This window comes from Colius striatus, chromosome 9, assembly GCF_028858725.1.
Source record: "Colius striatus isolate bColStr4 chromosome 9, bColStr4.1.hap1, whole genome shotgun sequence".
Lineage (NCBI taxonomy): Eukaryota > Metazoa > Chordata > Aves > Coliiformes > Coliidae > Colius > Colius striatus.
This window is the reverse complement of record NC_084767.1, coordinates 14293234-14317402: the sequence shown is the minus strand read 5'-3', so window position 1 is coordinate 14317402 and position 24169 is coordinate 14293234. Positions and strand designations below refer to the sequence as shown.

The following is a 24169-nucleotide window of genomic DNA, read 5'->3' as shown; positions in this document are numbered from 1 at the left end:
GCCAGGGGACGGGAAGTGCCTTTGGAGGTGTGTAGGAAAACAGGAAGTGACTTTCGGAAACGGGGGCCCGTTTGTTTGTTCTGCATCCCTCTGCGAGCGGCTGGTGCCCGACACCAGCAGGGACAGGAACCCCGTCATGGCGCAGACCTGACACGCGCAGCTACCAGACAGAAACAGGCAGCACGCAGTGTCTGGCTGCTCGCAGGTCACATGCTGCAAGGAGGGAGAGATGTTCCTTCCAGAGAGGAAAGGCTGTGATGGAGAAGTGGGCTCTCTGGGTCAGACGTGCACTCACTCCCAACCCTGCAGCGGATGGATGCCAGCATCCCCATACCACCCTGGTCCCACTGGATCGGGGACAGCTGGATGAAAAGCCCTGTCACACACACACATGTACCTTCCCAAGGCCAGAGATCTTCTGGTCAGTCCGTGACTCCTGCTCTCCTTTCCCAGCTGCCCAGACTGCGCTGTGGGGTTTCAGATCTCCCAAGACAGCTCAAGCAGAAATGCTCCAAAGTGGCCATGGAGCCCCCACGGCACGTCCCCCGTGCCCTCCCCAGCTGAGTGCCCCATCTCCAACAGCAACCAGTGCAAACCCTCTTGAGCAGTCAGCCCCAGAGGGAGCCTCTCTGGATGTGGGCCAGTTTCTTACAGATGACAGTTCTCCCTTGCACTGGGGCTGCCTGGTACTGCTGAGCCCCAGAGCTGGGAACAGCCTGTCATGGTTTACTTTAGCAGCAGAGGTGTGAAGCCCTCCCCAGATTTGTCTCTGCCAGGCTGGTTTCCAGGCCACTTGTGCTGATAAAGGTCCCCTGGGAAGGGCTTGGGGCTACAGCCTCACCTTGTTCCGCCCTTCCACAAACTCCACCCAGGTGTCAATGCTCTCGATGGGGTTCACGGCATCCTGCTGCGACACGTCCTTCCAGTCCTTGCACTCAGGCATCCGGTCCCGCTGGTGCCGCCTTGCTGCCCGGTGCCTGCTATTGCTAACCAAGCAACAGAAAGAGATGGAGACAAGGTCAGCTGGGAAAAAGGCAGCAAAACCAGCATTGTGTCTGAGAATTGACATCCCTGCCCTCTGACTCTGCAAAATTTCCCGAGTCTGTTGATTACACAGTTCTAATGTGTTTTATCAGAGTGCTCTGAAATCACTAGTGAGGCAAACAATACCTATGGATATGAAAATCAAGGCACAGAATGGATATTGGTTTACCAGGCAGTGCCTTCACCCCAAGCCTGTGGTTTCATCCTTCCCTGCCAGAGGTGGAGGAATGCAGGGGTGAAAACCCTTTATGTGTGCTTGGGGCAGCTCTTGATGCCTCTTTTCTCAGCAACAAGGCCTTAAAGCCCTGCTGGGAGTGTGAGTCCAGGATGTCAGAGTCTGGCTGGATACTGGCCTGAGAGTAGAGAGTCCAGCACCTAAGGGTGCTCCTGCTGCCCGATTCACCAAAAATCAGGAGGGAAACATCCCAAGTAGAGATGCTGCTGGTACGTGGTCTGAGACAGGTGAGGTGGGAAAAGTGCCCAAATCTGTCAGGGACCCAGGATGCTGCAACCTGCAGAGTGCTTCTGAAAGGGAAGTAGGGCAGGGAGATGGAAGGGTCTGCCCAAAATCCAGGGTGGGAGGTGTGGAGGGAGAAGGCTTACGGTGAGAGGGAGCAGAGTGGAGCTGAGCACCCAAGAGCATTGGCAAGGGTGCATGCTGGCAGTGCAGGGCTGAGTGCATGGTGGGGCGAGCACGCTGGCGAGCTGTGTGAAAAACAGGAAGCCAGAAAGAAGCCTCCTGCATCCTCTGGAGCTAGGCTAGGCAGATATACGGTGGCCTTGGGAGACAGTGCTCATAATTCACGGGCCCCTCTGCTTCCTGACAGGGCCACAGTGCACTGACATGCGATGGAATGCTCTCTGGTGTCCCTGGCTCGGCAACAGCCTGCACAGGGCTGCGGGACCTGGCTTCCTCCAGGCACCCTGATGTCCTCTGCCCTGACCATTCTGGCTACAGCTCCCCAGCATCCCTTTTCCTTCCTCCTGTGAGGCTGCCACTAAAAAATGCCATTGCAGCCCTGCCTGATGCTGCCCCAGCTTCCCAGGGCACATCCAGTGGGCATGCACCCTTCCTGCCTACCCATTGGTGCTGCCTGCACAAACACCCTCCTAGCAAACCATCCTGGCAACTGGCAGATCGGCAGTGCTTCACCCAGATTCAGCAACTTTGTCCCACGTGCAGTAGCTCTGCTTCCCTGCCTATGAGCACTTTTGCTTCCACCATTACCCAGCAGAAGGTTGAAGGACTAAAAAAAAACACAGGGACCTTGGGGCAGGAATGAGGTGAGCCCAAGCTGTTGTCTCAGGGTCTCACCAAGGGGCTGCGACAATTTCTTCTGCAGTCTGCCTCAGTTTCCCCATTAGCACAGTGGTCAGTGGTTGTGTTGCAGAAGCTGTGAGGTGTGGCTGTGCCACGGATATCCCCTGTGGGATGCACATGGCTGAGGGTGCAAGGGAAGCTGCAGAAACCTCTGGTGTCTGAGACCAGCCAGCCTGGGCAAAACTCCCACATGGAGCACAAGCATCTCCAGTGGGCTCCACTCTGCTCCCCACAGGATGAGTGTGTGTACGCCGCTCCAAGCTATCAGTTGGTGCTATCCCCTCTTACCATGTTGTGGCTGGGACCGCAAAAGCCACGTGGAATCTGGGTTGCAGCCACAGCCCCAAGGAGCCCCTAATGCCATGCCTGTGGCCTGGTAAGACACAGGTGTTGGAAGAAATAGCACTTACAGGCTGCGTCGGGAGAACATCCGGCAGGGCATCCATGGCCTCCACTGCCACTGGATCATCTCTGGTGCTGGGATGCCATAGACTGTGCAGGTGAGGGCCTGGGGGCTCCTCCGGGAGTAGATGCTGGGGGAAGAGGCTTCCTTCTCGTGGATGCGTGGAGGAACTGCAAGGATCAGAGTGACACTGAGCAGCCCAGGCTCAGCCGTTGCCTCCCCAAGCCAGGCACAGCCCTCCCCACGCCTGTCTACAGAGAGGACTCTAAAGCCCTGTGGCTCTCAGGGCAGCCTTCCTCTGCAGCGTGACAGTCTGGATGCTGCAGGGCTCAAAGCACTGGCAGCGCCCAGCACAGGCCTACAGAGCCTGCTAAAGACAAATCTCCAAGCAGCAGTGCCCTCCCAGTACTTTTTGTGCATCACATCTGGTTCCTGCATGACAGGGACCTGTTTCAGCTGGGACAGAGTTAACGTTACTCCTAGTAGCTGGTACAGGGCTATGTTCTAGATTTGTGCTCCCTAGAAGCTTCCCACCCACCCAGCTCCAGGTGGAACATCTCCAGCTGCAGCTTCAAAATGACCCCTGAGCAAGGACGTAACCTGCCCATAGTGATGGAGCCAGGAACAACACTGTGCCATATCGCCCAGCTCACAGGGAACCAGCCACACTGCAACCAGAGCTTCCCTCAGCCATGGAGGAGAAGGAGGCAGCAATGGGGACCTGGTCTTGGAGCAGCCCGAAGTGTGAGGCCACGGGCTCCGTGCTCTGCTCCCCAGCCCCAGCCCTGGCCCCCTCCCTTACCGTTGACGATTAGCTGGAGGCTGATGCGCTTCTCCAGCCCCGCCAGCCTGTTCCGCAGAACCAGCGTGTACGTCCCCGCGTGCTGCTCCGACACATCCTTGATCTGCATTGAAGATTGAGATTGCTTGGGAATTAGCTTCCCGTCCTTGTACCTGCGGGGAGGCAGAGAGAAAATGCAGCCATGGGGAGGAAGTGTCCCACTGGCAGCTGGGCAGGGGTCTGCTGGTCCCCATTAGAACGTGATCAGGGCACCCCTTGCTGGAACTGAGGACCTCTCCAGAGACACCCTTGGGCCTTCCCTGGACCTGCGTTATGGTTCTGCACATTGTCTTGGATGGATGTGTCTGGAGTCAGGGATGCTGTAGCTCTGCCCTGTGCGGTGTGCAGTGCAAAGCTCCCAGCTCCAGCCAGCTCTGGTGGAAGCACAGCATGATGTGCTGCACAACCCTTGATGTGGTGGCCCACTCTCACGTTCCTCTGGGCATCTGTGATCCCTGCTGCGGGGAGGTGAGAGGGGCAGCTCCTGTCAGGGCTCCACTTGGCCCCTCCAGCCCCCTGCCAAGCCAGACCAGGACCATCTCCCCCAGACCTAACCCGCTTCCATCCCAAGCTGTGTGGCTGAGAGCCAGAGTAGGTGGGAGAAAGGACCCTCACAAGTGGGAAACAGTGGCATTTGGGACAATCTTGGCTACAGATGGACCTAACAAGGAGGCCAGGCTAGGCTTGGGAAGGAGGAGAGGAAAAGGTGACTCAGGCAAAGAAAGGTGCGTTACCACTGGAAGTCTGGCGGGGGGTAAGCCACAACTTTCACTGGCAGCTTCACGGCTTCATCGCCTGCAGTAGCTTCTATCACTGGACCCTTCCTCCACTCCACATTGATGAAGGGCTTTTCTGCAAGAAAAAAGGTGACCATGGAGGAGAGGAGAGCACAAAGAGACAGGTCGTCTCCAAGCTCTTCTGCTCTCCACAGGGCCCACCAGCAAGGACGAAGGACAGGCAGGGTGTTGTGACAGTGCAGTTGAAAATGACTACTGCTCTGCAATGATGAACCCAAACTAACCCAAATCCACTATTGCCCTGTCTGCCCATGTGATCCACAGCTCCTCTTCCACACCCCTGCTCCCAGCAGGGCACCCTCTCCCTGGAGCAGAAGGGAGTGGGTGCCAGGCAGAGCCGGGTGGCTGGCACACTGCTGAAGAGCTGCCTCTGCCTGGCAGGGAGCCAGCAGGGAGGCTGTGCTGCCCCGTGTTCTGCTGCCAGCAGACAGCCCCTTAGAGCTGATGGCGCCTCGTGTACCTGCAGCTGGGTGTCTCCCTGCCAGCCATGCCACAGGGGTACTGCATCTGCTGCAGGACCGTGAGACCTCTATGTTCTACCATCCTATTGGCATTTGGGCCAATCTGGTGTTTGTATCTCTTTCTCTCGTCATCTTGGCACCTTGTAGAATGTGATCATGCTCCCAGTGCAGTGCTGGGGTGCAGGAAGGGCTGAAGGACTGGGGGAAGGCTGTGTCTCACTAAAGCAGAGTGGGATGGAGTTGCAGGAGCCCCTCTACTGACCCTTGTGCCAGGCACTGCCTAAGCAATCTGAGGATGGCTCTGCTTGCAGCTCAGCTCTGGCTGTGACTCTGTGAGCAGAGGAAGGTGCTGTACCGTGCACGATGACGTCTGTGCTCTCCTCCAGCATCTGGGCACCATTGGTGGCAGTGCAGGTGTACTTGCCCAGGTCCTGCTGGCTGACATTGTGGAGGGTCAGGATACTGGAGAGCTCTGTGTGTGTCTGCAGGGACCTGCGCTCGGGCTCCATCACTGCCCGCTGCGTCTGTGGAGACACGCACAAGGGAGATGAAAGATGACAACGGGCTGGGGCTGTGCAGATGGGCTCCTCGAGTCTGTGCTTTGTGCTGCCCAGCGCTTGCCCCTCCCTTGAGAGGCCTCTCCACCACTAACTGCCATCCTCAGGAATGGAAAGGCAACAAGCTCTGTGTGTGTGTGACTGACTGCCTGAGGCTGGGACCAGAGTTTAGTACATTTGGCTCTGGCCTGCAGCTCAGTAACCAGGCTGGGAGCCCTACAGGTACGTGAACAGAGTGATGCCCTCAGGGGACACAGCTGTCCCACTGTTCCCAAGAACTAGAGGATAAAGCAGGGGGAAACGCAGTGGGGAAGGGACCCCCTTGCAGACTCTTGGTAACCAGCGGTGTGTGACTAGAATAGCTCCTTTTAAGCCAATGATGTTTGCTCTGGGTTTTCACTGGTGGAAGTGAAACTAGTGCTTGCCCAGGAGAGCCCAAGAGTAGTAACACCTCAGCAAGGAAGGTGCTTTCTGTGAGTAAAATGGGTTTTCTCTCTGCCTTCTGCTGCAGGAGAGAAAAATTGGAAAGCACTCTGACCAAGAAGTCCAGGGCACAGCATAGTCAGGATCAGGAAGCAGAGCCCTGCTAATGATGTGAAGATGAACAATGAAGGAGGAGAAGACAACTCAGAGGGAAGTGGCTGAGTGCATGGAGAGCTGCTCTGTTTGCTGGTACCTGTTTGCCAGGGTAAGTCCACTGGAAGCGAACACCAGAGTTGAACTCGGCCCACACTGTGCAGTTCAAGACCAGCTTCTCTCCCACTAGCAGCTCCATGGCTTTCTTGGGATACAGCTGGATGTCGTACAGCTCACTCCCTGATGCAGAAGAGGCAATAAAAAGACATTTCTGATCCATAAACTCTATGCAGTTACAGCAGGCTTGAGTATGACCTCCTGCTGCTTGGAGTATCTCTGTCTGGCACAGAGTATGAGAGACATTAGCTCCATGCAGAGTCTATGCAGCTCGAGAGGACCAGAACAACCCCATGAGCCACACTGATGGACTTGAGTCTTCCAGACTGCCTCCCTGCACCTTCCCAAATACACACCTGCTATGTGGATGATGAAGAAATTTGATTTGAAGACTTTCTTCTCGATGACAGTCTCACATTGGACAAACAAGGAGTCCCTGATCAAGTGTGTGGGTACCTGCACCCCCTTCTTGTTGTCCCAGAAAGTGCTTTTCCCATCAGGGTGGATAATGGAGTTTTGCTGCAAAAATCAACATTTTGCCAACTGAAATAAGAGAGTAACAACATTCCTACCTTACCCCTTGCAGGCTTTACACTGTCTAATAGATGTTGCTTGTGGGAAGAGACGATGCAGCATCAGGCTGTGCTGGCCTCCTGCCCTCTCCCCTCGAGGTTTTGTCATCTAGGAATCGTGGCCTCCCCTACACCCCGAGCAGCCGTATCCTGCACCACAAACCTCTCTGGCTGCAGAGTGGGCCAGAGACTTCCAGGAATGGAAACTTCTAGTGATAGCTAGTGATGTCTCAAACATCAGCCCCACTGGGATGAGTGCTGACCTTGGGTAGTGTCCTTCCCAGGCAAGGGGAAGGCCCCTGGCCCCCAGAGTGTCCCCGGGGGCCTTTGTACAATAATAACACTCATCCTGGAAGGATGTATTTGCATTGTAAAAAAAAAGAAAAGAAAAGGGAAAAAAAAGGCACAACCAAACTGATAACAGAGCTGTTTATAGTCATCAGCCCCAGGGCTGCAGCCTCCTCCTTGCTGGGGATGCTGACCATTAGAAGGTCTGTACATCACAGAGACCAGAGCAAACAGGAGTTGCTGTGGGGAAATAGGACTAACACAAAGTCTTGTTTTGTTTCATAGAGCTCCATGAAAGAGAAGCAAAGTTGGCAGGAAACCCGTGGGGTCTGCCCAAGGGAACTGGACAGCACAGCTTCAACCTGCAAATAAAACGAGGAAGCTGGTGGCTTGTACTTTCCATGGAAAATGTATCCCATGCATTTTCCATTCCTGGCAGTGCCTGTCCTGCTTCCACTCAGGCAATTACAAATGCAAAACAAACACAAGACATCATCGAGAGTCTCCCACTGGCTGAGCTCTCACCGAGATCAGTGTGACGTTAAGCTCTGGGATGGACACAAGGCATGGTACCCAAGTGGTCTCCTTCTTGCTGATGAGGAGGGTCTCTGGCTTGTTGATAAACGGCTGTTCAAAATCTGAAGAAGAGATACAAGGAAAGCAACAACTAAACAGAAGCAAGAAAAGAACTGGCAAGAAAGACCAACCAGAAGAAAAGCAGGCTTTCCAGCTTTCTTTAACCCAGCAGAAGCTTGCCAGAGGGAGTGGTGTTGAACTGGATGGCCTCATCTGCAATGTGTGACAGTCAGAGGAGACACCTGGAGCTGGGGAATGCGGAGGGAGCAGCAGCTGCCAGCGCCTGGGCTGGCGGCTCCTCCGCACCAAACACTGCACCGCTGGGGAGGCACTTGGGTGACATTTGGGCAGCGCTGGAAATGACCTCCCCTTTCCTGCCCCCTCCCCAAAGTCTCTGCCTGGGTTTGACCCTTTGTGAACCCGGTGGCTCTTGTCCTTGTGCGTGGGGAGGGCGCGGGACAATGCTGCCCTGCCGCAGCGGTGGGCGGCGCAGCTCCAGGGCAAGGAAGTGATCCCCAGCGGAATGGTATGCAGATGTCATCCTGCAGCCAGCCTGGCTGGCAGATAAACAGATGGGCTGAGCTTTCCAGGGCTACCACCTCACTGCCTCCCAACTGCTGCAAGCACAAACATCGACAGGAAGAACAAAACCACCCAAAATTAATCAGTGCAACGACTTGGCAAGGCCAGAGACGTTACACTAAGCTCACAGAATCATAGAGTCGTTTCGGCTAGAAAAGACCTTTAAGATCACCGAGTTCAACCACTAACCTCACACTGCCAGGGCAGAGCCAGCACCAAGAAGCAGAGTGTTTGCAGAAGGGGCTGTCCCATTCTGCTCCATGCCTTGCCTGTGTCAAACAAGAAAAGCCCAAGCGAGGCTCCAGGGTGGAAAGAGTTGATGGCAGTGTATAAAGGAGACATGTTTTTGCCATGTTGATCCATTGTGCCAGGCACTGTCCAGACACAGAGCACAGACACCAACCTGATCCCAAAGAGATGGCAAGGTAACAGGGCAGCATGGATCTCATTTCTGGATCTTTCTCGGATACACTGGAAAGAGCTGGTGAGACCAAAATGCAGAATACACTTGTACCCCACACTGTGGCTGGCCAGAAAGTAGGAAGGGTGAGGTCTGTCTTGTAGTGCCTCATGCCAGCTGCTGCTGAAGCCCCTGATCACCTGTCTCCTTGACAGTGCTTCTGGTTTGAGGGTTTTTCTGCTCTTTGGACTCTCACAAACAGGACATATAATCCATAGCCATCCAGGCCACCCAGACTAGATGGGAATGAAGATAAAATTGAAAGAGACAGTGAATTGTGAGGCTGCTCGGTGTCCTTTGGCAGCGCCTTATGGATGCATAATTTCTTCTGCAGTGTCAGGTCCTGCCTGCTCATTTCCACACAGACACATGCCTCATGGGATGCTCTGAATACAGACTGGTCCCTAGTGCCTCCAAGTCCTGCTGTTGTCAGTGTCTTTCCTCTGTAAGAGTCAGGTTCTGGAATGTCCACCCAGCACATGGTCATGATTGGCTTTGTCCATGGAAGTTGTTCCCTGGGTGAAGGTGGCTCCACAAGGAGGTGGTGAGTCCCCATCTGGGAGATTTGGAGCTGCTCAGGGACTTTCCAGGGGAGATTTTATGGCTTCTGCTATATTGGAATCAGACCGAATGATGCCAGTGGCCATAAAAGTTACCCTTTATTCACCCAGATTGCAGCTAAACCATTGATTTCAAGGGACTGTAGCATGAGGATGTCTGTTTGTCCAACCTAAGACTCTTCCCTTCTGCTATCCAATCCCTAAAGCTATCCATCTAAAATGATCAGTCAAAGATGAATTTGGCAATGACCCCCATTGATCCTGTTATTCCAATCACATTGGAGCCAACCCACTGCTCCCACTATTACGTGCTTAAGGGAATTCCTTTAATTACTTAATCCCTAAAGCTGTTGCTTCAGTGATAGTTCTGCTGTAAAGCCCTGCTTTGGGTGAGGTGCTGTTTTTTTCTACAGCTTAGGTGAAAAAAGCCATGCACAGGAAACACGTTTGTCAGCTCTTATGAAAATGCAGATTGCCCAGAGAATTCTTATCTTTATTTCCTGGGGTTTTGTGCTGCCACAGGGTTGCTGTCTTCTGAAATCACAGGTTTGCTTCCAAGTGTGAATATGTTTCTCAATCCTCCCCTGAGCCCTGGGCATGTGAGAGGGAGGAGGCGTGCAACTGCCAGAGGTGAGAGACTACGAGGTCCCCTCCAGGCTCAGATGGCAATCAAGAACTAACTGATTTACTTGGCCTGGTCCTGCTGCCAATGAGCTTGTGATTCATACACTTCCCTCTCTGACCACATCACATATTTTCTATAGGGCTTAATGGGCCGAATGGGAATAATTTAGCATCTTCTTCATGAATTTATGCTAAGCTTTATGAGACAAGGGCTGTACATAACCTTTTCTACCCTGATGAGGCATTCTGTATGTTTAAAGTGCTGTCTGTAGCTGTAACAAAACGCAGACCTAACCAGATAGATGTAAGCATGGAGAGTTCTTTTGAGCTGCAGGTAAAATCCAGAACAACTCATTTTTCCAGCCAAGCCCAGATATTTTGTTCCTAGCAATTCCACCAAGCTCTTAACATGAGAAATGAGGTTGATGGATAATCCTAGGGTCCAATCATGCTGTCTCCAAACATCCCTGACACTTACATCAGCCCTTTCAAGCTCTCCAGGGACAGTTTCACATTGCAGCCCAGTTCGGCAGGAACAGGCAGGGCTTTATCTGGATGTTCTGCAATGGCTACAGTTACTGTATGCCTGGGTTTTCCTGACATGTCCCTTCTCCTGTCTGAAAGGCTGTCCTGTCTGGAAAGGCGGATCCTGAGGTTTCCTGGATGCTTGATAGCCATAACAGGGCACTGCCTGGCTGCAGTGAGTATGAACATGTGTTGTGTAGCCACATGCACAGCAACGCTGCAAGGTGTTGGCTGGATCTGTTGCACACACGCTGTCCACAGGCACTGTGAGTCCCACGGGCCCTGACAGTGTGGGATTTATTGCCCTTGACCTACACCACACATGCACACTCGCTGCTCTCTGGTAAACAGGAGAGCCATTACCGAGCTGCATATGAGAGAAGGTGGAGAAGGGGGCAAAGTGGCATTTGCTGGATCATAAAGAAAACCAGGCACTTGCAAAAGCAATCTTGGCATGTAAGCTTGCTGGGTCATGTTCAGCATGTGTAAGAAGCTCTCTGCCTCCATCCTGATACAACACCCTGGAGCATCTGAACACCTCTGTCCAACTCACAGACATCTCCTCACTACACATCTGGCATCCAAGGAAGCTCTGTCCCATTTTTGGATGGGCAGCAGCACCCACAGGAAGAAGAGGCAATTGCCCAAACAGACCTCAGTTCCTCTTCAGCAGCTGCCCAGCTTTTCTGATTTGTCCCTGCATTTTTCTCCGCATAGTTTCAGAGGCAAATTTGACTTTGCCTTGGGACTTCTGAAAAATGCATCTTGTATGTCATGACCTGCCTGGCTTGTGACAACTGCACCAACTAATAAAATGGAGGTAGAAAGAGAAATAGCTCAGCCAGCTGTTTTCAGAGGACAGCACTCATTTATCTTACCAGAGAGTGCAGTTGGCTGTGCGGGAGTTGGTGGAGCAGCCCCTAGGGCATGGAGAAGCTGAGCATTGGTCCCACAGCCACTTGCTCAGTTGAGGTTTCAGTTCCAAGCCTCATGGACAGCCTTTCTCCTCCAAAACATGTCTCACATCCCTGCCTGTGCAGGCAGCCCCTGCACACTGCAGAGAGGAATACGTGGGTCTGCCACCTTGGAGTGGCACTGCAGCCACCCAGCCCGGGGACAAGAGAAGGCTGACATGGTGTGTTTGTACCACTGCTGCTCTCACTCCCAGTCACAGTTTTACAAAACATTACCATCCCTAGCTGCTAGCATCTTAGAGAGCCCCCAGCTGCTCAGAAGCTAACTCTTGTGCTTTTTTTAGTGGTGGAGCTTCTCTGAGGCCCAGCTCTCAGTCCTTAAATTCCTGCATTCCAGCCTGGCTGGAGCAATGCCTCCGGGCCAGGAGGTAATTGAATCCCAGGGCTGCCACCATGCCCCAGAAATGGACGGATATTGGTTCCCTTGAAGTGCAGGGAAACCAGCCCCTGACCCCTTCCCCGAGCCTGCAGCAGCCACGCTCTGCCCTGGGAGACTGGGGGGCACGTGGGGCTTTTTAATCGTTCTGATGTGATGCTGGCGCACAGGCTGCCCCTGAGCACCCGCAGCCCGACCGAAGGTGCATGTTGCCGGACAGCTCTTACCTCTCACAAACACGTAGGTGCTGACCGCTGTGGTGCCCTCGATTTTGGCGTCAATGTACTTGTAGTAGCAGCGGTAGTAACCCGTGTCGTTGGCCTGGGTCTCGGTCAGCACCAGGACTTTGCAGTACGGCTTTGAGCCCGTCCCCTCGCAGTCTCCTTCTCGGATTGCCCGGCCGCTGCTGGGGGCTGCCGACGCCACCAACTCGGGCTCCTTCTCCTTCCCGGCAGGGTCCACCTTGCCCCCGGGCCACAACCACTCCAAGGGGTGCTGGCCTCTAGACATGGGCAAAGAGGAGAGTTGGCTTTGGGCAGAGCAGGGTGAGTGTGGTGGGGATTTAACTGCCCTGATGACTCTGCACACGTCTGCATGAGGCCAAGCCAGCCATCGCTCTTGGGCTCTGGCACAGAAGAACAGCCACCCTCCAAGGGGAAAAACAGGCACGGTGAAATGGCAAGTAGCTTCACAAATCACTGGGCAAGGAGAGTCTCAGCCCCTCCTGCAGACCACCTCTCTGGCCATGCTAAACTGTAAGGTATCAGCCCACTCTCAAGCAGGTCTCCCATCCTCCCATGACTACTGGTACTGATGCCAAGACAGGGAGCTGCATAGAGCCCTGAGGAAAAGGCTTCATTTATTCACTATTCCCTCTCATTATTAAAAGGGTCCAGAGCTATTAAGGAAACACATGGATGTGATGAGTTCCCTTGGCTTGGTACAGCTGCTGGCTGGGGCTTGTGGTGTGATGAATGGAGAACGAGGGAAGGAGAGCAGACTGGAAAGAAAATGAGAAAGAGAAAAGCAGGAGGAGGTCAGGGATAAAAGATCGCAAGGAGAAAACAAGGAGAGGCCCAGCTACCTGCCTTCTGTCCAGCTGCCAGCTGCTTCCTTCCCTGCTGCTGTGGGAGGGAGTTCCCTTGCTCTGCACAGCACCCTTTAACCTCCTGGCATGCTCCTCTGAGCTGGCCTGCGGCTGTGGTCCTTTCCCACCTCTGCAGAGACACTCTGCTCCAGACACCTCTCTGAGGGCACAGCCACAGAGTCTGTTCAGCAACGGCCCAAAGACAAATGGAAGAGACCAGAAGCTGCAAGAAGCCCCCAGGGCAGAGCATGCACGTGTGTTTTTATACTTAGCTGAGGCTCCCCTGAGCGGGAGGCTTCTGTAGGCACACGGATGCACACACACACTACCACAGCTTGCTACAACTGCACTTGTTTACTACAAACAAAACCAGCTTTTATTCCATGCTGGACGTTTCCTTCTGTGAAACCAGAGCCCCTTTCAGAGGAAGGCTGAGTCCCCAGCTGAAAGTTTGCCAGTGTGACTGGAAGTCACTGAAGAACGGGCAAGAGAAAGGAATGGGAAAAAAAGATGACATCGCAAGAGACAGCTGTGGGGGTAAAAATGGCCTTTTGTCAGCATGGTTTGCTCTGTCAGGGGAAACTGGGTTTGTCTATTATGCAAGTTGGGAATCAGTGTGTTGGCACACACAGCTTCTCTGCCAGGGCAGCTCTGTGGGCAGATGCTTTTAAACACAGCCAGACGGTGACAGTCACTGATAGCAGGATCCAGACAGCGAGGGACAGCGAGGAGGAAGCAAGATAAGGTGCCATTGGAGGGCACAATGGCTCAGATGCAATGAGGACAGGATTTCTGTTCAAGCACTGGGGAAAGACCTGCCCCTTTGTGTTTGTCTTCAGCAGCTGATTTATCTTCCTGCAGACTTCACTCTCTTCCAGCTCCCACTGCCTAGCTCACTGTGGACGAGTTCAGAGACAGCGTGCTGCACTCTCACCATGTCACCAGGCACAAGGCAGTGATGTACCTCTGGGGAAAGACATGCAGCCTCTCTGACCCAGCTCAAACTTCTGCATTCACCAAAAATGCCTGAGGAAGGACTGAAAGTACAGCTTCAGTGGCTCGCGTCCATGGATCATGGGCAGCCTTTTCCAAAGTGTCTCGTGAACACTTCAATAAGACTCTTGAATATTGAGTTTCTCCCATCCTATGCACACACAGGGAAAAGAATAATAAATCTGACTATCAAACCAGTATCACTCTGTGGCCTGAGCCATGCCCATTGATGCTGTGCCTGTGGCCACGCTGCACTGGGCACTGTCCGTGGGGTTGGCCCCACTCTCAATCCGGAGCGTCAGACCCCGACTGCACAAAGGAGCCCCGAGGCCCTTTGCATTTGCTCAGGCATTTTTGGCACTCCATGTGGAGCAGGGTAATTGTACAAGTCTCCAGCGTTTCCGCTTTCTGTTTGTTTACCCGCTGGGATTTTCACGCATTATCAGATCCACTTGTTTTATTAACCATCAAGGCCAGTAGTAGCTGAGTGACACGTATTTATATAAACACGGATGGGCCAGGACAAACAGACCAGCTGACCAGCCCGCGGGCAGCTCTGAACTAAGGCATTCCTCGCATCACGTGCTGCTCGACCCGATTCAGTGGGGACACAGAAGGTGGAGGCACTAGTGTGAGTCCAAGTTGGTGTCACTAATGTGTTCAGAGGACCAGAAGAAGGTAGGGATGATGGCAGGCCAGGCTCACTTGGATTTATTTCTTAATCTGCCCTGTGCATTTGAGGAAGGTCCAGGTAGCAGCTTTGAAAGTTTCCCTCTCTCCTATATGTCACCTTGGAAGATTTGTTCCCAAGTTGTTTTCTTTCAGCTCTGTGATAATGTACCTCTGGGCGATGGAGCCTGCTGATGCCAGCTGGAAACAGACACACTGTAGGCTTCTCCACAGCTGTTTTCCTAAATCTTTTCAGGACAGACGCTCTTCAAGGGAGATGTTACAATTGGCATCACTTTCCTTCAATCCTCTTTGAAGCTCCCAAACGTGGTATGATGGGCAAAGCTGGTGGTGGCTTTGTGGCTTAGCTGGGATAAGACAGATAGATCTCTCTTCAGCACCGCAAAGGATGATCATGGCAGTCACACACGTGTGGGAGAGAGCAGCAGGTGTTGTGTGTCCCCAGACATGGCTCCAGAGCAGTCATGGTCGGGCCTTGCCTTATTCTTAGGCTCCTTTAGCCCTGCCACAACACCCATTTCCTCCACAGGAACCAAGAGGGTTCTGGGGTCAAACACTTCCTCTCTGCCAGAGTAGGGTTTGTATACTTGTATCTGCAAGCAGCTCGATCAACAAGTGTCTGGGCAGCAAAGGACAACCTTGCTCTTTTTCTAAATACCATGGCTGGGCAACAATCGCTTTCCACCAGAGTGGCCAGCACCTGCAGGATGGGATGGGATGAGATAGGATGAGGTGGGACGGGTTGGCTGAAGCTGGGCTGACCACAATGATCCCACTAGAGGTTTCTGCTGCTGTGTAGCCAGCTCCTGTGGGCTCTGCTCCAAGATCCATGAGCTGAAACAGTGCGAGCTCTTCTCTTTTCCCCAGCACCGGCTGCTGCGGGCATGAATGCAGAGATTCACAATATTCTTTCCTTCCTTCATGCGGTGGGAGATAATAAAAGATGCACTGTCCACATGGGCCCCTTTGGCCTGCTCTGCCACATGCTTATATCAAAACATCACTGGGGCTCTCAGCCAGCCCCAGCACGATTTGTGTTTTGGGGAATGCACCTACACTGGTCCCCTGCTCTGTCTGGACCTTTCAAGGGTGTACTGTGCTGGGTGACCAGGAAACATGCCTGTATGTGACACCATTTGTCCCAGCACCCGGTGGCTCCTTGCGCATGTGCCATGTCCTTGGGTCTCTGTGAAGGATGCTGTGGCATTGCTCATCCCAGGGCCAGGCACGGCCTCTGGTCAGTGATGAGGCTCGGTGGGCTGTGGGGCAGGAGCAGGGCTGCAGAGCTGTGGATTCTCAGAGATCCAGGCTGCTGCAAGGGAGCCTGAGAGCGCAGTTGGCTGCAGGACTCTCACGCTTGGTGGGTGAAGCTTGAAAGGTCTCCAGAGTGTCTCACATGGAGGGTTTTGAGCTCAGCTTTCTGCTGCAGCACTGTTTCAAGCAGGCTTGTACTCCTGGCTCCAGGGCAGCTTGAAGAGCAGCCAGAGGACATTGTTCTCAAGGGAAGACTAGGGTCAAACTGAAGCCACCTCCAACACGATGCTCAGCAGGAAATCCCTGGATCCTGGATTTGATTTTGTATTTGTTTCTGCCCTACCCTGCCCCACCACCCTCTCCTTTGCCTGTTCTCTTGGTGGTCTGCATGTTTTTCCCTTCAGCTCCCATTAACACATGCCAGGTCTTCCCAGGGTGGGCCATGGTCCAGAGAAGAGGTTGGAGAAGCAGCTGGGTGTAATTAGAGATCCAGGGACCAGGAAAGATTTACTTTTCATTCAAATGAAGTAACAGAGAGCATCCCACAGTCAAAATTCTCTCCTCAAGACAAACACAGGCTTGAGAGGTCAGAGAGAGAAGGAGAACCTCTGAGCCACACAAGAGATGCTGAGACTTATCTACTTGTGGCTGGTGCGAAGGACACAGTTTAGCCCCTGAAGAGCACAGCTGGGACAGCAGGATGCAGCGTTGGGGGGCAGATGGGGAGCAAGATGGGCAGTGGGTGCATGGGTTTTAGTACTACTTCCAGAGGGACCTGCTGCTCTTTGGCTGGCCAGCTCAGTCCTGCACAGCACCTGGGAGCCGGGGGTAGGGATGTTCCTCATCTCAGCTGGGTCCGTGCCAGCACTCTGTAAAAGGGTGCAGCCTAGTCAGCCGGAAGGATGAGCCTTGGCTCTGCAGCAGGAAATAGGGAGCTTGTTGCTACCTGGAGAGACTCTACCTCGTGCAATGCTCCCAGCAAGCACAACTGGAAATGATTTTTTTTTCCCTTTCATGTGATTTTCTCCCATATTAATCAACACCTAACAAGTGCAGAAGGAAAGGGCAATCTTGTCTACAGCCCAGGAGGGTTATCCGAAGAGAAAAGCTTTCTGCTTCATACTGCTAAGCAGGTATGTTCCTGCTTGACTGCACAAGACTCTTTCTTTAGCCACAGCTCTAACTTCAGTATGTCCTTTAGCCTCGGCTCAATCTGCAAGCAACACAGTCTTGAAGCTACTTTCATGTCCCTCCCTGGGTCACTCTGAAGAATGATCTGGCCTGATTATACGCTCATTCAAAATAATCTCACCAAATCTGCCTCTCTTCCAAGGTATTAACAGAGAGTGCCAGCTTCCACGTTCCTCTGTGGAGACAACTACCACGGCAGAGCACTGGAGATCCCAGACTCTCTCCTCTTCCTCTATGGACGCTACAACAGCTATATGGCTGACCACAGTCCTCCAACGTGTGCATTTCCTACAACCTAGCAGACGCCATGGCTCCTCAGGTCACTGTATGAACAAGCTTCCCAGATTGAGTGAAATCAGCACAGTGTGGCCATCAACAACTTTCCTTTGTCTCTTTTCCCTGGCTGTGAACTGACTCACAAAGTAAAAGCAGTGCCATCTGTTCCAGGAAAAGTTAAATATGTTTGTGACAAGACATGAACACAATGCCAGCCAAGTGTTTGCAGTAATTGCTCCATGGTTATATATAACACCGAGAAACACCCGTTTGAGGCCCATGCTGAATTTATACCCCCATTGGGCCCTAGCACTCAGATCCCAAGCATGGATCTGCTTTCAGCTGCTGAAGGGAAACTCCAACTTTGTCAGCAAAGTTGACCTTGGTCAATTCTCCCACTTGTTTTTTTGTTGGGTTTTTTTTTGTCCTTTCCAAGATAAGAGGTAGTGCTGAAAACATGTACAGCCACGTCCCAGCACGGGATAAATCAGCTCAGGCACATCGCCTTTGTAGAGCCGCAGTCTCCAAAACAACCAGCTTCCTCAGCTCCTCTCACAGAGTTATTCACCTGGCCTGGCCAGGACTTTTCTTCATCTCCATGTGTACAAAGCAAAGCATCAAATCCCAGATTCCTAGCAGAACGAGAAGCCTCTCACAGCCACCACTGTGGAAGGCAGCCTTGCCTTCTCCCATGGATATTTCTCAACGTCCCCCAAAATTACTTTCCAGATTTAGAAACCAGAGCAGTAGCCCTAGCAGCCCCTGATGAGGTGAGAATAAGCAATGTCAGAGAAAGACAAAGAGAGTTAGGAAGGCTAGTTTCCCTAAAGAGCCTACAAGGAAGTTATCAGATCCTGCAAATGTTTATCTTCCTACTGCCTGCAAGACTACAGCAGAAGTTACCACCATCTCCTCTGAGATGCCTTCAGCTTCTTTTTCAATTAATTAATTAGATGAGTTCACACGTGGTGAACATGGAAAATTTCTAGTTAGCTGTGCTGATTTGCAGGTGCACTGCAGCCCAGCTGTCCCTCGTGGGCTCTCCTTGCCTGGTCCTCCAACATTTACCAGGTAAGAGCAGTCTAGGCAGAACCAAGCTTGCTTGTGCCTTACCTGCAGGTGATGGTCAGCGTATCCTTGGCGTTGATAACGTGTTCCTCCTCAGTGATGCTAAGAGTAGGGGGGGTCATAGAATAGCTGCTCACCAGATCTGTGGAGAGAAAGGAGAGAGGGGATGGAGCTGACGTCTACTCTGGACCCACTGCTGTGGGCAGCTGCTAGCTTGGCATCGTGAGCCCAGAGAGAGGCAAAGCCCCTTAAAGAAAACATCACATAGGACTCTGCTTCTACAAGATAATTTAATTCTACCTCACTGGGATGCAGGTCATTCAAATGCAGCCCTCCTGGCTCCAACAAACAGCTCTTCAGCAACAGTTCTAGGGCCAGGGACAGACAAGCTCCAGGCTCAGACAGATAGACTAGCACAGATGAGTGACAGAAAAAGAACAGAAGACTAGAAATGAGGGAATCCAGGTGTGGTCATTCCTCACCAGGTGACCGAGATTCAGCTCACTTTCAGAATAGGGCTCTGAAACGATTTTATCTGCTAACTGGAGGGAGTCTGGCAGATTTTTCTATACACATATAGTTTCCTGGAATCAGGGGGACAAATCAGGGATGCTCAGATACCACAAATGCAGAACTCTTGCATTTGTACAGAGATGCTCTCAGGAGTGCAGGCAGCTACCCAAAGAGGACCAAACCTTTGTGGATTAGAGCAGCTCCCTGCCCTACACCACAGCTGGACGGGCATTCCAGGAGTGAAATTATCCAGGCTCAAGGACGGTCAGTTAAACATTATCATGCATTTCTCCCAGCTCTTGTTTGGGAGAGTCTCACTTCTCGTGTGCTTGCATCTCTGGCATGACAGACATGAAGCCTAAGTGAGCTCCTCATGGACAAAACATCTCGAAGTACCGGTTACCCTCAGAGACATACTGTTGTTTTTCATTAGCACAGTGTTGCTGACTGTCATTACTTATGATCTTTATCTGAAAACTCCAGCTTCTGGAGGCATGAGATAATTCAAAAGAAAAGTCTCAGTGACTGCAAAAAACAAGCAGCAAACCAACCAGAAATAGAAGAAACAACAATAAAAAAAAAAAGTTGTGAAATGTGACGCTGTGACTCAGGTAGATGCTAAATGCTAAGGAAGAAAAGAATGCAAAAATATGTTGCTGGCTCAATTTTCTACAGAAACATGAGGTTTTTGCAACTGCATTCTGTGCACGTCCATCTCCTTCTCTTGTAAGAGTCAAACCTGTGTATTGGAAAGAGCTGGCAGGGAGGGAGAGGTCTCAAGGACATAGTGTTTCCATGGGTTTTCACAAGCAGCAGGAATACCCTATGATGTGTCTCTTCCAAAACCATGGCCTGCGGGTCTTGGAAGCCCTCTGGTAGGGTCATGAGATGAATGTCTATGGGAAAATCTTCCTTGGTGACACCAAATGGCCGCCAGTGCCTCTGACACAAGGCCTCTGAGGCACGGTGTGAGGAGCCAGCCCCGTGGAGAAGCTGGGGTGCCTAGGGAGAGGCTGCTGAGGGGGACACAGCAGTGGAGGGACGTGCCAAGCAGCACCGCCGGCACGGCCAGGCCAGGGCTGCCGGCCTTGTTCTCCCTGATTGTTCTCCACTTCCTTCCCGCCTGCACACGGCTCCAAGGTGGTGTCCCCATGGCTGCCCCCATGGTAACGGCGGGGTGCTGGCCATCTCCCCCTCCTCACCATCTCCTGCCACCACTTCCTTCACTCGTGTGAGGCAGCATCAGCCCAGGAGCTGCCCCGGCCCACCTCCACCTGTGCGGGGTCCCGCTCCTCACAGCTCTTCTTTCAACGACACCCCTCTCTCAACAACAGCAGCCATCGCTCATCACTCGTCCCACACCCTGCCTCGCGCCTCCAACCCCTCCCTCCCTGAGGGAGGAGACGTCGTCTGATGTCACACACAAAAATGTGCCCCGGGGCTGTGAAAATAAATGATCACATTTTTTGTAAAATCCCTTCAAAATGTAACAAGGTTTATTAAAAAAAAAAAAAAGGGGGTTGGGGGGAGGAGAGGAATCTGTCTGCTAAGCTGCATTTCCTATTAATGCTGGACACGCTTATCCCAGAGCAAACACTGCGCTCCAGATGGTCACAGACTGCCAGTCCATTGCCTCAGTGAGCGGCCAGGGGTGCCGGCCACCCCCCGTGGCGCTCTGCCCAAAATGCAAGATATACGGCTTGCCACGGGGGGACAGGAGACACTCTCATTCTGTCAGTGCTCTGGGGCAGTGAGCAGAAACCTAGGCCCGCAAATCCTGGTATGGCAATCTCCAGGGCTGGCTGCAACAGGCACCGAATTTGGTCTCAAAACCTGAGTGGTCCCCCTTGCCTGAACCACCAAAGCAGTGGTCCGAGGTGGCAGTGGCCTCTTAGCCAGTGCTGCACACTGCATCTGCCCCACCACTGGGCTCGGGAGAGCAGGATGGCTGCAGAAATAACCCCCTGCCTCCCTTCCCATGCCGCCCAGTGACCTGTTAGCAAACAACACCAGGGGGTGAAGGGGAAGAAAGAAAAAGTACGATCTGTGCAGGTTGAGGCTGTGGGATTCCTGCAGATGCATCCTGTCCATGGCCCTCTGTGAGTACAACAGGAAAAGGAACCAGTGCTCCCTCCGAAAGCACCGCGGTGTGGGGCTAGGGACGCTCGTGCTGCTGGCAGCCAGCGCCATCCCGCCAGGCTGCGCGATCTTTGGGGACTCCCTGCATCGGGCACTGGCTCACACTGGGGACCCACTGCTCTCCCCCACGTCCCACACCAGGGCTGGAACCTTGGGATGGCAATGTTCACAGCCACTCATGGCATCCAGGACAGGCAAAGAGATGCACAGACCCATTCCCAGCCTACAGAAGTATCTTCAAGGCCGTCAGGTTACCTACCCCCCAAAAACGTGCTTGCCAGATGGATCCATCCCAATGCTGCCTTTGCCCTTTCTATCCTCAGGCGAGCGTATGCCCTGCTATGGCTCTCTCCTGTGTCTCACTCTCCCCAGCACTGAACTTGGTGCTGGGTTTGGCCATTAAATTTCTGCTAACTGACATACAGATGGTTTGTGTCTCTGGCAAATTGCAGGGTGTGAGGGAGATGTCTCCAGCACATGGAGCGTCTCCTTCCCTCTGAGTTCCTCCTTCCCCACCTTCAACCCTAGCGATGCTTTATCTCCCCGGCCCTCCAAGCAGATCCTGCTCTCTCGTGCACACCAAATCTCGCCCTTGCACAGGGAAAGCATTAATGTAATTAAAAAGGCATGTGGCAGCCCAGGCGAGCTTTGTTTTTTCAAGATGGTCTCCAAGCAAGTTGGCAGCAGGATATTAAAATAAACAGAGGGGGATTGATGGGATACGGGGAGAGGAAGCAGGATCCCACAGCCACTCACACCTTGTCTATTTTCAGAGAAGTGCATTTCCCAGCAGTTTTCCTAGCCTTGATCTCCCAGCGTGTGGCTCTGAAAGGGGCCAGGCTGCACTGAGGACTTTCTCCTTATCACTGGCAGCTCCTTCATTTTCTCCATCCCCACTCTGCCCTCTTTCTGCACCCCCAAATCACTGCTGCTCTCAGCATGGTGGCAGGGCTGTCTGCCGGGGTCCTGCATCCCAGCGTTCTCCTTGCCTGGCGGGGAAGCCACGCTCGCCCTGGGAAGCACAGAGACTGAGCAGCCCACAGGCTCCAGCTGTGTGCCTGAACCCATCTCTCGAGCACATTGTCTCATGTGGGGCCTGGTTTTCTCTGGTGATGGCTGCAGATGGCTATGTCACAGCAGAGCAGCATCTGTGCCAGCACCACTGCAGCAAACGATGGCTTCGGAAACCTGCTCAGAGGCTGCATGTGGGGGAAGGCGCAGGCGTGGCACAGCATGGTACGGCACAACACAACACGGCTCCTGCTCTCCCTCTGCTTCCACCCGCAGGAAGCCCTGCACCGGATCCTCCCTGTGAGCCCCCACACACCACCTCAGCCCCTCTCTGCTTCCCCTTCCCTCCCTCTGTGCTGAGTCGGCCCTGCTGACTGATTAACGGGGTGCCTTTCCGGAGAGGGGTTTTGTTCACACTCTGTCCTTCTCACTGACTTCCTTCCCCGGCGCTGGACTGGATGGCTCTGGCCACAGCCGCTGCGTGTCCCCAGCTAACCGACACGGCTCACGGCCCTGCCACTAAACTCACTGCTTCAGGGTTTTGTGACCAGCGCTGCCAAATGACATCTGCAGAGCAAAGCTGGTCCAGACGAGGCTGGGTGCTTTCACTTCTCTCCCATCACCTCGCATACCCAGCCCAACCCAGTCTGCCCACCCTAGTGCTGTGCTAGGGAAAAAGATAGGATGGAAAGGTTAAAAAGAGTGTCTTTTCTCCCCAGCAAAGCTACCCTGACCCTGCTACTGCCTCATCTCTACTGTGCTGTCTTCAGGCAAAAACTCCCAGTCAATGAACATCCTGACAAAGCCAGGCAGGAAGCTTGAGATCTGGACACTTTCTACAATGGGGATTTCTAGTAGTTTTGGACCACATAACTGGATTCCCTGACTGAAGCTCCAGAGTGGATCCCCTGAGTTTATCCACATCCCGAGTCTGCAATGCAAAGGACGAGGATGAGCTTCTTCGGACTCACTGGGCTCATGCAGCTGCTCTGGTCTCGGTCTGGCTGGTGCTCCACAGCACTTTGCATGCCCTGCTCAGGGCCCAGTGCTACCATATAGCCTGATGCGACTCATCTTTCACAGCATCTCCCATTTCCCATGGACTTTACTCCCAGCCCAAACCTTTGTCTGCAAAAGCAGTGCAGGGGCTGTTTCCTTGCAAGCAGGACAAGGCACGCACTTAGACACAATCACACACCACAGTTATTCTGTGAGCAGACAGAACTGCTCTTGGACAGTCAAATACACAATTCTGGTTTCTCACTGGAAATTGGGGAAATGGACTGAACAACCCTTTCTGACGCAGAAGCGCAGCAATAGCTGGCACTGGGGGAGAGGGAGGAGAAACCTTGCTCTACCCTTTCTGCAGACCTCCAGCTTTCCAGGCTGGGCTTATCTGAATCAGCAGCATTTGCTGGCAATGCATGTACACTATCACCCCTTGCCCTGCAACTCCAGCACTACAGGTGCCATTTCCCCTCGTTACTCCAGTTACCTCTTCCCCATCTGCCCCGTGCTGGTGCAACTGGATGCTTTCTGGAGTGCCTGGTGCTGGAGAACCCGCAGCTGTCCACAGACACAAGGGAAACCCACGTGCCAGAGGCAGAGCTGGGCCAACTTCCCACCTACAGGGCTGAAGCTCCCCCACAGAGTGACTCCTCCTCACACGGGGCAAGCATCCAGCTGTGAGCTGGAAAAAGCGTGAGTGTCACATCACACAAGGAGCCGGCAGCTGGCAGAGCAGCGGGGGGAATTTGGACATAGGCCTGCCAGCTCCTCCTCTTCCTCCTCTTGGTGCTCGCCAGCACAGAGGAAGGCTTGTTTTGCAGAGAGGTGAGATATCGCAGGAGGCTGAGAAATGGAGGGCAGGCTCTGGCCAAGGTGGGGATGAAATACCAGGTGCTTTCTCTCCCGCCTCACAGCAAGCAGGGTAAGCCCCAAACCACGGTGGGAATTCACACTGAAATGGAGCAGGCTCTGCCCAGCAGCCTATGCCTGAGGGATGTGAGGACAGGGTGATAGCCTTAGGGAAAACCAGAGAGGTGGCATGCTGAAGGGCACTGTGGATAAGATGGGACCAGGCTGAGGTATCAGCAATGAATACATTAAAAATGATAATGATAGGGAACTGGAAATCCTCCCAAAAACTGTGCATTTGCATAAGTGCAAAGGAAGCAGCTCCTTTCCTGTAGGGGGTTCTTTTTGTTGACCATCGCTTCAGACCTGTCCCAGAAGAGGTTAAACACAGGGGCTGTACTCCTCTGTGCAGGACCAGCGCCTCTGCACTCTGTGT

General features: G+C 53.1%; 1 protein-coding gene across 2 annotated transcripts in view; it reads right to left on the bottom strand.

The window, feature by feature from the left end:
* The window catches only part of FLT4 (fms related receptor tyrosine kinase 4), a 59216-nt gene that overhangs the window by 19098 nt on the left and 15949 nt on the right, over positions 1–24169 (bottom strand). For both annotated transcript variants that reach the window (XM_062002664.1, XM_062002665.1), the window contains exons 2-11: positions 18259–18355; positions 11882–12156; positions 7503–7615; positions 6474–6636; positions 6101–6240; positions 5223–5391; positions 4344–4461; positions 3571–3722; positions 2776–2938; positions 842–986 (exon numbers count right to left, since the gene is read on the bottom strand). In XM_062002664.1, the coding sequence (XP_061858648.1) occupies positions 842–986; positions 2776–2938; positions 3571–3722; positions 4344–4461; positions 5223–5391; positions 6101–6240; positions 6474–6636; positions 7503–7615; positions 11882–12156; positions 18259–18355 (1535 nt within the window). The remainder of the gene's footprint in view (positions 1–841; positions 987–2775; positions 2939–3570; positions 3723–4343; positions 4462–5222; positions 5392–6100; positions 6241–6473; positions 6637–7502; positions 7616–11881; positions 12157–18258; positions 18356–24169) is intronic.